At 43.5% G+C, this 12,484-nt stretch overlaps 1 protein-coding gene across 8 annotated transcripts in view; it reads right to left on the bottom strand.

The window, feature by feature from the left end:
- Nucleotides 1–46: 46 nt before the first annotated feature.
- Nucleotides 47–12,484, bottom strand: part of RSPH10B (radial spoke head 10 homolog B) — a 35,965-nt gene continuing 23,527 nt past the window's right edge. For all 8 annotated transcript variants that reach the window (XM_033096093.1, XM_033096097.1, XM_033096100.1 and 5 more), the window contains 6 exons: nucleotides 11,782–11,889; nucleotides 10,560–10,703; nucleotides 8,500–8,616; nucleotides 7,058–7,151; nucleotides 3,107–3,305; nucleotides 47–2,198 (listed from right to left, as the gene is read on the bottom strand). In XM_033096093.1, coding sequence (XP_032951984.1) covers nucleotides 2,027–2,198; nucleotides 3,107–3,305; nucleotides 7,058–7,151; nucleotides 8,500–8,616; nucleotides 10,560–10,703; nucleotides 11,782–11,889 — 834 coding nt within the window. In that variant the 3' untranslated portion in view covers nucleotides 47–2,026. The remainder of the gene's footprint in view (nucleotides 2,199–3,106; nucleotides 3,306–7,057; nucleotides 7,152–8,499; nucleotides 8,617–10,559; nucleotides 10,704–11,781; nucleotides 11,890–12,484) is intronic.

The raw sequence follows: 12,484 nt of genomic DNA on the forward strand, positions 1-12,484 counted from the left end.
GTGGCTCGTCCTCAGGGTATTCTAGCAGCTAGAGCTGCTCAGAATTGGGGTCCCTTCCTTCGTCACTAGACCTGAAGTGGTGAGCTAAGGCATTTGCACAAAGTTATTAATTGCTAGACTCGGTTTTTCTCTTGAGTACTAACATGATGTTTAGACCACGTATAATAACACAGAGAACTTAATGGAAGTGCCCAGTGTGGTCTAAACGTAAAGTGTTCTCTGTTTGTTGTGTAGAACTCCCATGCAGGTACACAGCTGAGGCGGGGCCTGGCTGAATTTTATGTAACTTAACCTAACTTTTAGTTAGGTTAGGACAGCAGAGTTTGGGTGCAAACTAGGCAGGCATGGTCTGGAAGCACTGGTACCACCTGGCCCTCACGGGCACCACAGTTCCCCTTCCCTTGGCCTGCGTGAGCTGCTGAGGTAGGGAGGAGACGGGGAAGGACTTCTCGCCAACGTGTAGCATTTTCGTTGTCACCCAGTCTTACACAATTCAGTTTCCATTCTGATTTCCTCTTGACCCAGGAGTTATGTAAAGTTGTGTGTTTTAGTTTCCAGTGATATTAAGCGTTCTTGATGGTGGGCGTTCAGTGCTGTCTTAGTAATTGCTATGCAGTGTGATCGTGGTCTCTGATGTGTCATTTGAAATTGTTGCACTTTTCAACCTAAAATGTAGCCAGTGTTTATTGTCTGTTGTATTCTGGTTTCTAACTGTTGGTTCAGACTTACTTGAGTTCCTTAAATTTTCTGTATTCTTACTAAATGTTGGTCTTCCTGATCTGTTTCTTCCATCATTATACCGTGTTTCCCTGAAAATAAGACCTAACTGAAAAATAAGCCCTAGCGTGATTTTTCAGGATGACAGCCCCTGAACAGAAAGAAGCCCTAATGTGTCTTTTGGAGCAAAAATTAATATAAAACCTGGTCTTATTTTCGGGGAAACATGGTAGTTTTCTTCCATCTTGTCAGCTTTTGCAAGGTTAATATGTAAGATGCACACGAATAATGCATCTTTCTGCTTATTGGTCCTCTTATTAATTTTTACCTGTATTATGCAGATGTTTGCATTAAAATCTGTTTTGTCTGCCTTTAATATTGCTTGCTATTCTGGTCATCTTGATTAGATTTTCCTGGTATACCTTTATTCATACCTTTATTTTCATCCTTTCTGTATGGTTTTCTTGAAAATGTTTCCCTTGTAAAGATTCACACTGAAGTGAATTTTGATTTTTTAATCCAATCTATCACTGAGTGGGGGTCAGAGGAGCGTTTAACCTGTTACGTTGGTGATTACAGTATCATAGCACTTTCCCCCCCAGCTTTTGTTTTCTGTTTCCATCCTTTTTCTTTGTTGTTTTCCAATTTCCCAGGCTTATGTTGGATGAGTTCCCGTCCTTCTGCTAGTTTGGAAGCCACCGATTGTATTTTCATGCCTTTTGTGGTTCCTGGTAAATTTTCACACCATTATTAGCTCTAATACGGTCAAAGAGACCACCGACTGCGCTCCTGCTGCTGTTTGCTGTTCTTGGCCTTCGGTCCATGCAGTGTTGTCTGCCGGGCAGTGGGCCTTGGTGGGATGGGACCGGGGAAGGAACCATATCAGAGGTGGCAGGTGAAGGACAGGTAGGACTTGGCTACAGGGCAGGTACAAGGACAAAGGAGCTGTTTGGGGGGAGAGGGACCCAGAGAAATGTTTAAATAGCTTCATCCTCTCCCCATGGATTTCTAATCCGTTTCATCAGATCCTGAATTTAATCACCAATACTTTACTTTGACTTTTAAAAAATCATATTGAAAGCACACATTGAATATCCACATACAGGTGTTTTCATTCAGCGCAGTCTTCAAGCTGCTGGCATATCAGTGATCCAACCTTAGAAGAAACCGTAAACACAGAGGTGGTATTTCAAGAACACTAAGACAAGAAGTAACCCACAAGCGATTTTACTGGTTAGGAAATTGTTACAGTGCTTCTAACGCCTCCTACATTGACTTGTTCTTGGGGCTCATGTACAAACCCAACAACCTACTTTTTCTTTTTCTTGCTGGAGATGAGTTTAGACTGGAACACCACTGCTTCCTCCTTAGTGGAGCTTGGCGTGAACTGCAAGGAGGATGTTTCCACCGGTGCCTTGATCACAGTAAGGTCGACCTCGTCATCTAGTCTTCTGGCCTCTTCCTCTCTCAAGGTATCCAGCCTAACACAAGAAGCAAACACAAGAAGGTATGTTTTCTTTGTAGTTTCAAAACCAGTTTTCTGCTGTGCATAGTGTCAAGTTGTCCGTACCTGGATTTCAATAGTTTTTGTAAAAAAGTCTAAATTATCCTCCCTTTGCCGGAAATAAAAAGTGATGCCAAATCTAGACAATCCAAAACGAAATTTTCACATATCTAAAGTGACTTGTGAACCACTTTTCTCTGTAGCAACTTAGCAGCTAGTAAGGAGCCTTTTTAAACACTCCTTAGTCTTTTTCCTTAAGTATAATTGAATGCCTTCTTCAACAGACCTGCCGGCTGGAGATGCACTTTACAAAAAATAGGCATCTGTCTTTGGGACCAACATGTCTGCATAGAACTGAGCCTGGACCGTGATTCTAGAAAGGTAAGTGCAGCACTGACTGGGTGCTCACCATGTGCCAGGCATGGTTGTAGGTGTTTTACAAACACTAGCTCACGTAATCCTCACAGCAGTCCTTTGGGTTATTATCTCCAGCTTCCAGATGCGGAAACTGAGGCACACAGTGATGGACACTGCCCAAGGTCACCCAAGTGTTTAATAGTGGGGCTGGGATTTGAACCTGGGCAGTCTGGATCTGTGGCCTGACTCTCAGCCACTCCGTCGTAGTGCCTCTTCGTGTGAGGCTTGGGACACAGATGTCATCACCACCTTACACAACCAGGAGAGAACCGGTGGCCCACAGGCAGGATTCTTCCAGGCCTCTGCAGGTTCTCCAGACCACATAAGGACACGCCAGCCTTAGGAAGTTGGATACTTTTAATGGAAGCACTTGGTCCTGAAGCTTCTGGCAGCTCCAGACAACAGGAAGGAGAGAGAACTGAGAGCTTGTGCAGGGGACAACGAGCCAAGAGGCGTTATTATAGTTACCTTGCTTCCAGTTCCTCATTTTCAATCTTCCTCTGTTTGGCCAACGCTACAAGATGTAACCTATTTTCCTTTACTTTTTCCTTGAGAATTTCTTCACATTTGTGTGCTTGGAAAAATGTGTTCACAAAGAAGATACACATATGACTGACCCACATGTTGAGCTTTTCCTTCCCTTCCTCCTTGGATTTTTCTTTTTTCTCTGGAAGAAAGTTTAATTAAAATGAGCACTCACACAGTTCTGCAATAACTTAGGAGAGTGTGTTCATATTCTGGTTCTGCCACTTCCCGTGTGGTGCCTCATCCCCCCGGAAGATGAGGAGGGGCGGGGCTCGGGCCACGAGGATCCCTGTGGCTGCAGAATGCCGCAGTGACTGCCTAGGTGGCCGTACAGCACAGCTGATAGTCAGCACTGCCTGTGAATCTCCTGGTGCACGTACTCGCTTGAAATAGCTTTTGTTTTTCTAAAATTAAGTGCTGCACTTACCTTTCTAGAAAATTTGCAACACTTTCCATGTTGCAGGGGGGGGGAAAAAACTCTTGTTTTTTGCTTACATTGTCTTTAAAGGCAGTTTTCATTAAGAAAATGGTTAAAAGAGAATTTTAATTCTGAATTGAATAAGGAGGGAAGTACTTTCCACAGCATCCTATTTACATTCTGATGTCATGCAAGTTCTGTAGCAGTGGGTGGCTGGTCCCTATCTACTCATTTTATTGCTGTCACAGTGATACCTTGTCACAAAATAGGGTCATATGTGTAGTTGCGGGGTTTTTTGGTTTTGCTGTACGGTCTTTATGGGAGAATCTAGGGAGATGAGAAAACCTACACCAGTTCCACCTCCGTCTTCCCAGAATTCCCTCTCGGGGTGGTTTTCACGTCTCAGTTGAGAAACAGTAGGTCTGTTTTCATTTTTTAATCTTTATCAGGTTTTCATATCTTGGTTATACTAATGTTAAATGAACTGAAAGGTTTATCTTGTTTTATGCTTTGGATTTTAAAAGAATAATATAAAAATATAAGAATAATTCTTATATTAGTGCTTCCTTAAACTTTTTAAAGAACTTGCTCATAAAAATTAAATTTGGGGGAATAATTTTTTTACTTTTTTCTCCCATGATTATTCAGGTTTTTTATATTTTCTTGAGTCTACTTTTGTTATTACTATCTTCCTAAATAAATAATTTCAAATGTTTCCATTTTATTAGCTTTGCAGTGCATATATAGCATTCTCTTATTATACTTAGAAAAATCTTATCTGGTTACTTTTTCCTTCCTAGTTAGTATATATGTGTTTATCACTTTTATTCTGACTATACTAGGTTGAGGATACCTATTTTATCTTTTTACTTAAAGCATCAGCTTTTAGGGCAGCTGGATGGCTCAGTTGGTTAGAGCACGAGCTCTTAACAACAAGGTTGCCGGTTCAATTCCCACATGGGATGGTGGGCTGCGCCCCCTGCAACTAAAGATTGGAAACAGCAACTGGACTTGGAGCTGAGATGCGCCCTCCTCAATTAGATTGAAGGACAATGACTTGGAGCTGATGGGCCCTGGAGAAACACTGTTCCCCAATATTCCCCAATAAAAATTTAAAAAAAAAAAAGTCAGCTTTTACAATGATCATTTTTAGTACTTTTTTTGTGAGTTTGTTTTTTTAATGCCTTCTTCCTGCTCTCCTTCTATTTTATTAATTCTGCCCTTCAACCCTTTTGGGATGAAAGTTTGGGTTACTATACTTTCTTGTTTAATAATGAAAACATTTAATACTATAAACTTTCTCTGGCTATAATTTTGACCGTGTCTCATAGGTAATATTTTAGTTATTTCAGTTTTCTAAGTATTCTCAGAAATGCAATTTGATTTTCTCTAAGAATTATTTAGAATAGGGGACTTCATTTTTGGTGGGACTTTTTGTTATTTGTTTTTGCTTTTAATTTCCAAGTAGTTGGATGATATTTTACTTTTCAAATCAACATACCTGGTTGTTCTCTAATGAGACAACCCTGAGGCATTGGATGAAGCCGACAGAGGTGAGGGAAGAAGTTGGAAGCCAGTGTGGACAGAGCTGAGGAATCAACTGGGAGCTCAGGAAATGGAATCGGCAGATAGAATGCTAGACGAATTTTACCAGGGAAAGGATAATATTAAAAGGAATATGAGGAATTGAATAAGGGTTTATTTGTTGTTGTTTTTAACTTGAGCATCTTTAAAAACCAAAGAGAATGAGATGCCTGAGAGAGAAAAGTTGACTGTATACAGACACAGTCAATGTACCAGGCCTGAGAGATGGATGTGCAGGACCCAGGTGGAGGGACAGCTGTCCCAGGGGACGGACTCAGCTCAGTAAGATCGTGCCTTGAAAGTGAACTCCGAGAGAAGTGTCGTCACCAACATGGTGGCATAGGTCATTCCTCACTCCCCCTCACAAGAAGAACCAAAACTCTTCATGGACAAGACAGCACTGAGAGAATCCTAGGACCTGGCGGTGAGGCCGAAGCAGCCCTCCGCACTGCAGAGAACAAGACAGACCGCACTGGAAAGGTACGAGGAGCAGCTACACACTGTCCACACTGCCCCTCTCCCAGGCCACACCACACCATGCCAAGAGGTCTCCCCTGAGCCTGCAGTTCCTCCAGGAGAGAAAGAGCGCCCAGGGGGGACACCCAGCCCCCTCCCCTCGGCGTTGTGGTTACTTCTTGGGAGCCCCCAGTCCAGTCGCTAAATTAGGGAGTTCTTTGAGTGGACTAAAAAGATGCTGATTAACATGAAAAGCATAAGAAGACAGTTCAAAACTCGCTGGGGAGGGTTCCACACGGTCAAAGTTACATTCCGTAATCCAGTCATGGGGCTTGTAACTCACTGGCAACTCTAAGTCAAAAGTTAAAAAGCGTAGTAAAACTAACCATAATTATAATAATCTGTTATTAGTTACACTATATGTAACTAATATAGTGTAGTATGTAGTTACATATACTAGATGTAACTATATACAGATACGTATTTTATATCTGTTATTATAAAACACACACACACACACACACACACACACACGGCAAATTCAATAACCTAAAATGTGAGGGGCAGGATAACCAAGTGTAAAGTTTAGGCATTCTGTTGAAGTTATCAGTTTAAAATAAGGTGTTATAACAATTTTAAGATATTTTATGTAAGCCTTATGGTAACCGCAAGGGAAAAACCTGTAGTAATAACACAAAAGATCGTGATAAAAAAGTCAAAGCATACTGATACCAAAAGACACCAAAACATGAAAAAAACCCAGCAGGATAAGAAACAAGCAAAAACGGATGTACAGAACAGCCAGAAAACAATAAACGGTAATTTTAAGTCCTTACCTATCAATGATTAAATGTAACTGGATTAAATGCTCTTAATCAAAAGACACATAACAGCTGAACGGATAAGAAGACAAGATCCCACAATATGCTGCCTACCAGACCTCACTTGAGCCTTAAGTACACACAGGTTGACAGTGATACTTCAAGCAAATGGTAAACCAAAAAGAAGCAAGAGTAGCTCTACTTATGGCAGACAAAACAATTTAAACTAAAAACGGTAAAAAACAGGCAGAGAAGGTCATATGATGATAAAGGAGTCAATCCATCAAGATGTAACAACTGCAGTTAAGTGCTGAATGGTAAATATGAAAGCTGTTCAGAGTGCAAATCCTAAGAGGCCCCATCACAAGGCAATTATTTCATGATATTTAAGTCATGTTGTACATATAGCACTGAAAGTCAGTTACCTCTCACTAAAACGGGAATTAAACCCCCCCCAAAAAACCCAGCTCAGTAACATCGTGCCTTGAAAGTGAGTCTGTCAAGCCAGGAGGCAGAACTGGAAGCAGCAGTCGCAGCCTGACTATATATATTTTTTAAAAGACGGTTGTACATTTTTATAAACTTTGTCATTTATAAGCAACAGTTTGTACTCACCGTTTAGAGATAAAAAAAAAGTTAGCTCTTTTCCTGGAGATTTAAAATTCACTTTGGAAAGTCTTTCATCACTCGGTGCCGTCCTCATCTTGGGCTTTTATGTTGAAAAAAATAAAGTAAAATATCTCTGCATCATGACGGACTAAAACTCATATTCTACGTTATGAATAATTAGATTATTAATGAGACCATTCTCTTTAAGTTAATTTGACTATTTTTAGCCTGTATAGAATATTCATGTTTATACTACTAAGGAAATGAGTAACGGTTATTGTCTCTACCGAAAGGCTCCTCCCCCAAGAAACCAAAGATCTGAGAAAGTATTTATTATACACGTACGTACATTCTTACGCTAATACATTCTTATGCTTATACCATATATACGCTGTGCACACTCACCCTTCAACTCCAGGCTGTGTGTCCAGCCTGCCACTTGCTGTCACCACTTGGATGTCTAATCAGGTACCTTAAGCCTAGTAGGTCTAAAACCAACCCCTTACTTTTGCCCCAAACTCATCTCCCCTCACCCCCGTCTTCCCTTTCACAGTAAACAGTAACTCTGTTCTTCGAGTTGTTCAGGCCCCAAATCTTGGAATCACCTTTGCCCTCTCTTCCCGTCAAACACTACAGCCTTCAAAACACCTTCAGATAATTCCCAGAGCTTCCTGACGGGTTGGTCAGCAGTGAAGCCATAGAGAGCCTCAACCCCTTTGCTCAGGGGCCTCCCTCCCACCTTAGAATCAACGGCAGGTTCCCACTGTGGCCAGATGCCCTTCAGGCCGGGCTTGCTGCCTCCCTGAGGACGTCTTCCCGAGCCATGCCCGCCTGGCTACACTTGCTGCTACACTGTTCTCTCAACGCAAGCATGCTGGCACCTCGGGCCTTTCAGAATTGTCTTCCTCCAGACAATTACATGGTTGCTTCCTCACTTCCTTCAGGTACACTCAAATGTCACTTCATCAGAAGACCTTTGCTAACTCCCCAGCCTGTCACCCGTCTCCACATCCTGTCACTTCTCCTTTGGAAGTATGGGGAGAGGTTTCACTGTGGTGGGCGTACAAATTCTGGAGTCGAACTGCTGCCACGGCCGCCCAGTTCCTCTGCTTGCTAGCTCTGTGGCTGTGGGCATGTCATTACCTTGTGCCTCAGTTCCCTCCTAGAGGTCATAAGAGTGCCCAAAGCTTGTTTGGGGCGTTACGTGAGCTAATGCCCAGGAAACACCCCACGTGGCCCTGGGAAACACCCATGAGTGTTAGCTAGTCCTGTGGTTACCTGTTACCATCTCTCCGCCTCACTAGCATGTAGTCCCTGGACGACGGGCTGTGTGTTCACCGCTAGGCCCAAGCAGACAGAAGAACGCCCATCATGTACACAGCAGGCACGCAACAGTGCTTCCCACTACAACCATGTGCTCGTTTTCCGAGGGCCTTATAAATACAAACCTCTGATTTCCTGACTTTGCTAAAATCAAACAAGAGTGCTAACTTGCTTGAAGGTGACTTGGCACTGCCGTTGTGCACATCAGACCCCTGGCTCGTGGCCGTGCTGGGACTCCTGTGCTGGGGGGTCAAGAAGGAGAACATAAGAGAATGCCGGTTTCCATGGAGATACACACACGCAAACATGATCTTAATGAAGTGTAACTTACAATAAACTACACATAAACTGCACTATTTGATGAGTTTCAACAGCTGCACCTGTGAAACCTGAGATGGCGAACATACCCATTGCCCCCAAAACTTCCTGTGCCCCTCGGTAGTCCCTCTCCCCCTCCTCAGGCAACCACGGGCTGCTTTCTGTCACTGCAGGTCACTCTGCACTTTCTGGAATTGTATGTGATTGGAACCACAACAGCACGTGCCCTGTTCTGTCTGGCTTCTCTCACCGGCGTGATGGTTCACTCATCCACGCCGCTGCGTGTCTCATGAGCCATTTCATTGCTAAGTCACACTCTAGTGTACGGATATTATAGGCTTTGTTTGTCTCGATGGACATTTGGAACGCCACATGGAAAGCCAGACATAAACTGGACCCGATGGTTTCTGAGGAGGAGCCCTGGACCAGAGTGTTCACACTCAGGTACTGCAGTCCATGGTGATGCCATCCATAAAATCCTGGGTGAAGTGAAAGTGGACACTCATTTCCCTCAGAGCAGAGTCCCACACCCAGGTTGGCCAGGGACCAGGCTCCCAGATGACGTAGAGAAGCCATCAGTCATCTCCTCTAACGGGAGGAGCCATACCCGGCTGATGGAGTGGACTGAGGGGCTGAAATTGAACCAGAAGCTCTCAGCACACGAGGAGCCCAGGGCACAGCCCAGGGCTTCATGGTAAGAGTCTTTTCTTAGTGCGGAGGCTGCTGTAGGAGCAGCTCTGAAGAGCTTCCTAGCTGTGGGCCTCCGCTGGCCTCCAACACTCTCCCTTGTGGCTCCAAATCAGAAATCCTTCAGGCCAGCGAACCTGAAACCCCCACCCAGAACTTCGGTGTCTTCCTTGTCCTAGTGGCTGGGTCCTCTGTCCATCACCGGCACTGCACCTGCTCCTCCGAGGACTGGAGGGGAGGCCTAGTGTCTCACCGGTGCGCAGGCACCATCCTCAGGGACCCACCAAGCCTCTCAGCACACGCGGAGCTGTTCCTTGGCATCCTGGCTCTGGGGCAGGCTTTCCACTCTTGCAAACATGAGATCATGTAAAACATTTCATAACAAAATATCTCAGGCGTTCTAAGCTCATGGTCCACCCAGCGTGCTGGCAGGCACTCTGACCTACATTACAGGTTTTCCACTGTGGCTAATTCATTGGAGGAGGAGACTTCCTGGGTCAGGACCAGGAAATACATTTTCCCTAACATAAAAAAGAAAACCGGGCCGGCCCAGTGGCTCAGGCGGTTAGAGCTCCATGCTCCTAACTCTGAAGGCTGCCGGTTGGATTCCCACATGGGCCAGTGGGCTCTCAACCACAAGGTTGCCGTTTCAACTCCTCGCGTCCCGCAAGGGATGGTGGGCAGCGCCCCCTGCCACGAAGATTGAACATGGCACCTTGAGCTGAGCTGCCGCTGAGCTCCCGAATGGCTCAGTTGGTTGGAGCGCATCCTCTCAACCACAAGGTTGCCGATTGGACTCCCGCAAGGGATGGTGGGCTGTGCCCCCTGCAACTAGCAATGGCAACTGGACCTGGAGCTGAGCTGCGCCCTCCACAACTAAGACTGAAAGGACAACAACTTGAAGCTAACCGGCACCCTCCACAACTAAGATTGAAAGGACAACAACTTGACTTGGAAAAAAGTCCTGGAAGTACACACTGTTCCCCAATAAAGTCCCCTTCCCCAATAAAATCTTTAAAAAAAGAAAAAAGAAAGAAAGAAAAGAAAACCAAAATGCAAAAAGAAGTCTTCAGTTATTTCCTGAAGGGTTACAAAAGCCCAAGAGAGTTTTGATGACAGTGTAACCATTCCAGGATAAAACCATTCCTTGCTCTATAAATTCTAAGCTATTACTTGTTACCTGACTTGTTACTGTATAACTGCTGCCATGTTTGTTTCCAGACGAGTCATCATTTGGAAAATTTAAACAGGATTTAGTCATTTGGTCAGTAACAGAGATGAACGCAAAGCTTAAGAGAGCTTCAAAGAATTCCATGAAAACCAGCTGAAATATAAGAAAATATAGCCCGTGTTATTCATTCTGACACACCTCAAGGTCAGTCCACGCTTCATCTCAGTGTTCATTTCTATCTTCCAGAGAACACCACCTCTTCAGTGCTTAAGCATCACACTGTGGGTGTACACCAGTTTGCAATAAAACCTACCACATTTAGAAGATCTATTATGAAACATGTTCTATCATTAGATTTGTAAGTCATCTTTCTGTTTTGATGAAAACATTTTATGTTACTGAGGACGGTCATTTCCCAAAGTGTTGCCTTTTTTCTTAAACTAGGAAAGTGGCATCTGTAAACCAAGTGACAAGTGCCAGTGTTACCCACTGAGCTGCTGTGCCCCCTCCACCCTCCATGGCCCCGACACATGGGCCTGGGGACTGTGCCTGTGCGGCTGGCTCGCTTGGACTTTGACCATCCACACCTGCCATGTGTGTCCACCCTGAACCCAGGGCCCTGTGCGTCTGAGCTGGAACAGGCCCACTAATTAGACCAGACGCTCAGGGCCGGCGTTGCCTGTTGCCGGGGGTCTGCCCAGCACCCCTCAGCACCAGTGTCCCTGCTCTAACAGTTTCCTGAGACCTGCCCAAAGGTGAATCTAACTGGTAAAATGAGGCATTTGCCTGCTGCAAGAAATGCTAAAAATGCTAATTTCATTGGAGGAGGAGAGCAATTAATGTCTTTGGGTATCTGACATGTGTACCCCAGAAACATACATGTATTAAGTTGCTAAATATCCATGAAATAGTATTGTAGTTTTATATTCTTTTGACTTTGTTCATTTCCTGACATCTGAAGTATTCTTTTTAATATTAATCTCTAGTTTTCTAATACAATCAAGGACATATATATAGCTTTATGTATATATATATATATGTGTGTGAATATATATATATATGTGTATATATATATATATATATATATATGTGTGTGTGTGTGTGTGTGTGTGTGTGTAGCTTTATGTATTTAGGTTAGAATTCTTTTCAATCAAATCTTGGTTCTTGGTATCCAAGCCAAAAAAAACAGCCTGAATTGGATCTATACCATTTGTGTCACTTAGTTACAAACCTCAAGTTCAAAGTTGCTGTCAATTCCATCATGAATGAAAGGATTATCATCTGCTATGATCTCTACAAATTTGTTTGCTGTTAATTCTTTATTTATCATTTTAAAGTCCTGTAAAAAGAAACAACCAATCAAACCATAATGGCTGATAATTACAAACAGTTATATATTTTTAATGTTAATTTATATCAATACACCACTTTAAGAAAATGTACCAGAAATGATTATCTTAAAAACTGACAATTTTGTACAGCATTCTGGATTAACATTGGTATTCACCTCTCTTCTCCTTCCCTCATCCCTCTGAAATAATAGTAAAGGTTGTTTTAGAGGCATAAGCACAGGACAGAGAATGGGAGAGTGGATGGTCCAGATAGGAGATACCAACATGAGTCTGTGAGTGGGAAAGTGTGGGACTGGTGGGCTCAGCAGCACAGGAACAGAGAGCTCAGGGAATGAGCTGAGTCATGCTGTAGGAACGGAAAGGAGAGGCACCTCTCCAGGTAGCACTGCAGGGAGGGCTGCACACAAGAAGACTCGCTGAAAATCTCCGTGAAGACCCTTTCCACACCTCAGCTGAAAACAGAAGGTTTAGTCTCTGAGATACTAAACCAGAGAGCATATAAAATGAACTGGCAGACTTACACCTAACATATCAATAATTACATTAAATGTAAATAGTCTAAATATGCCAATTAAAAGACAG

This window comes from Rhinolophus ferrumequinum, chromosome 24 (genome assembly GCF_004115265.2).
Source record: "Rhinolophus ferrumequinum isolate MPI-CBG mRhiFer1 chromosome 24, mRhiFer1_v1.p, whole genome shotgun sequence".
Taxonomy (NCBI): Eukaryota; Metazoa; Chordata; class Mammalia; order Chiroptera; family Rhinolophidae; genus Rhinolophus; species Rhinolophus ferrumequinum.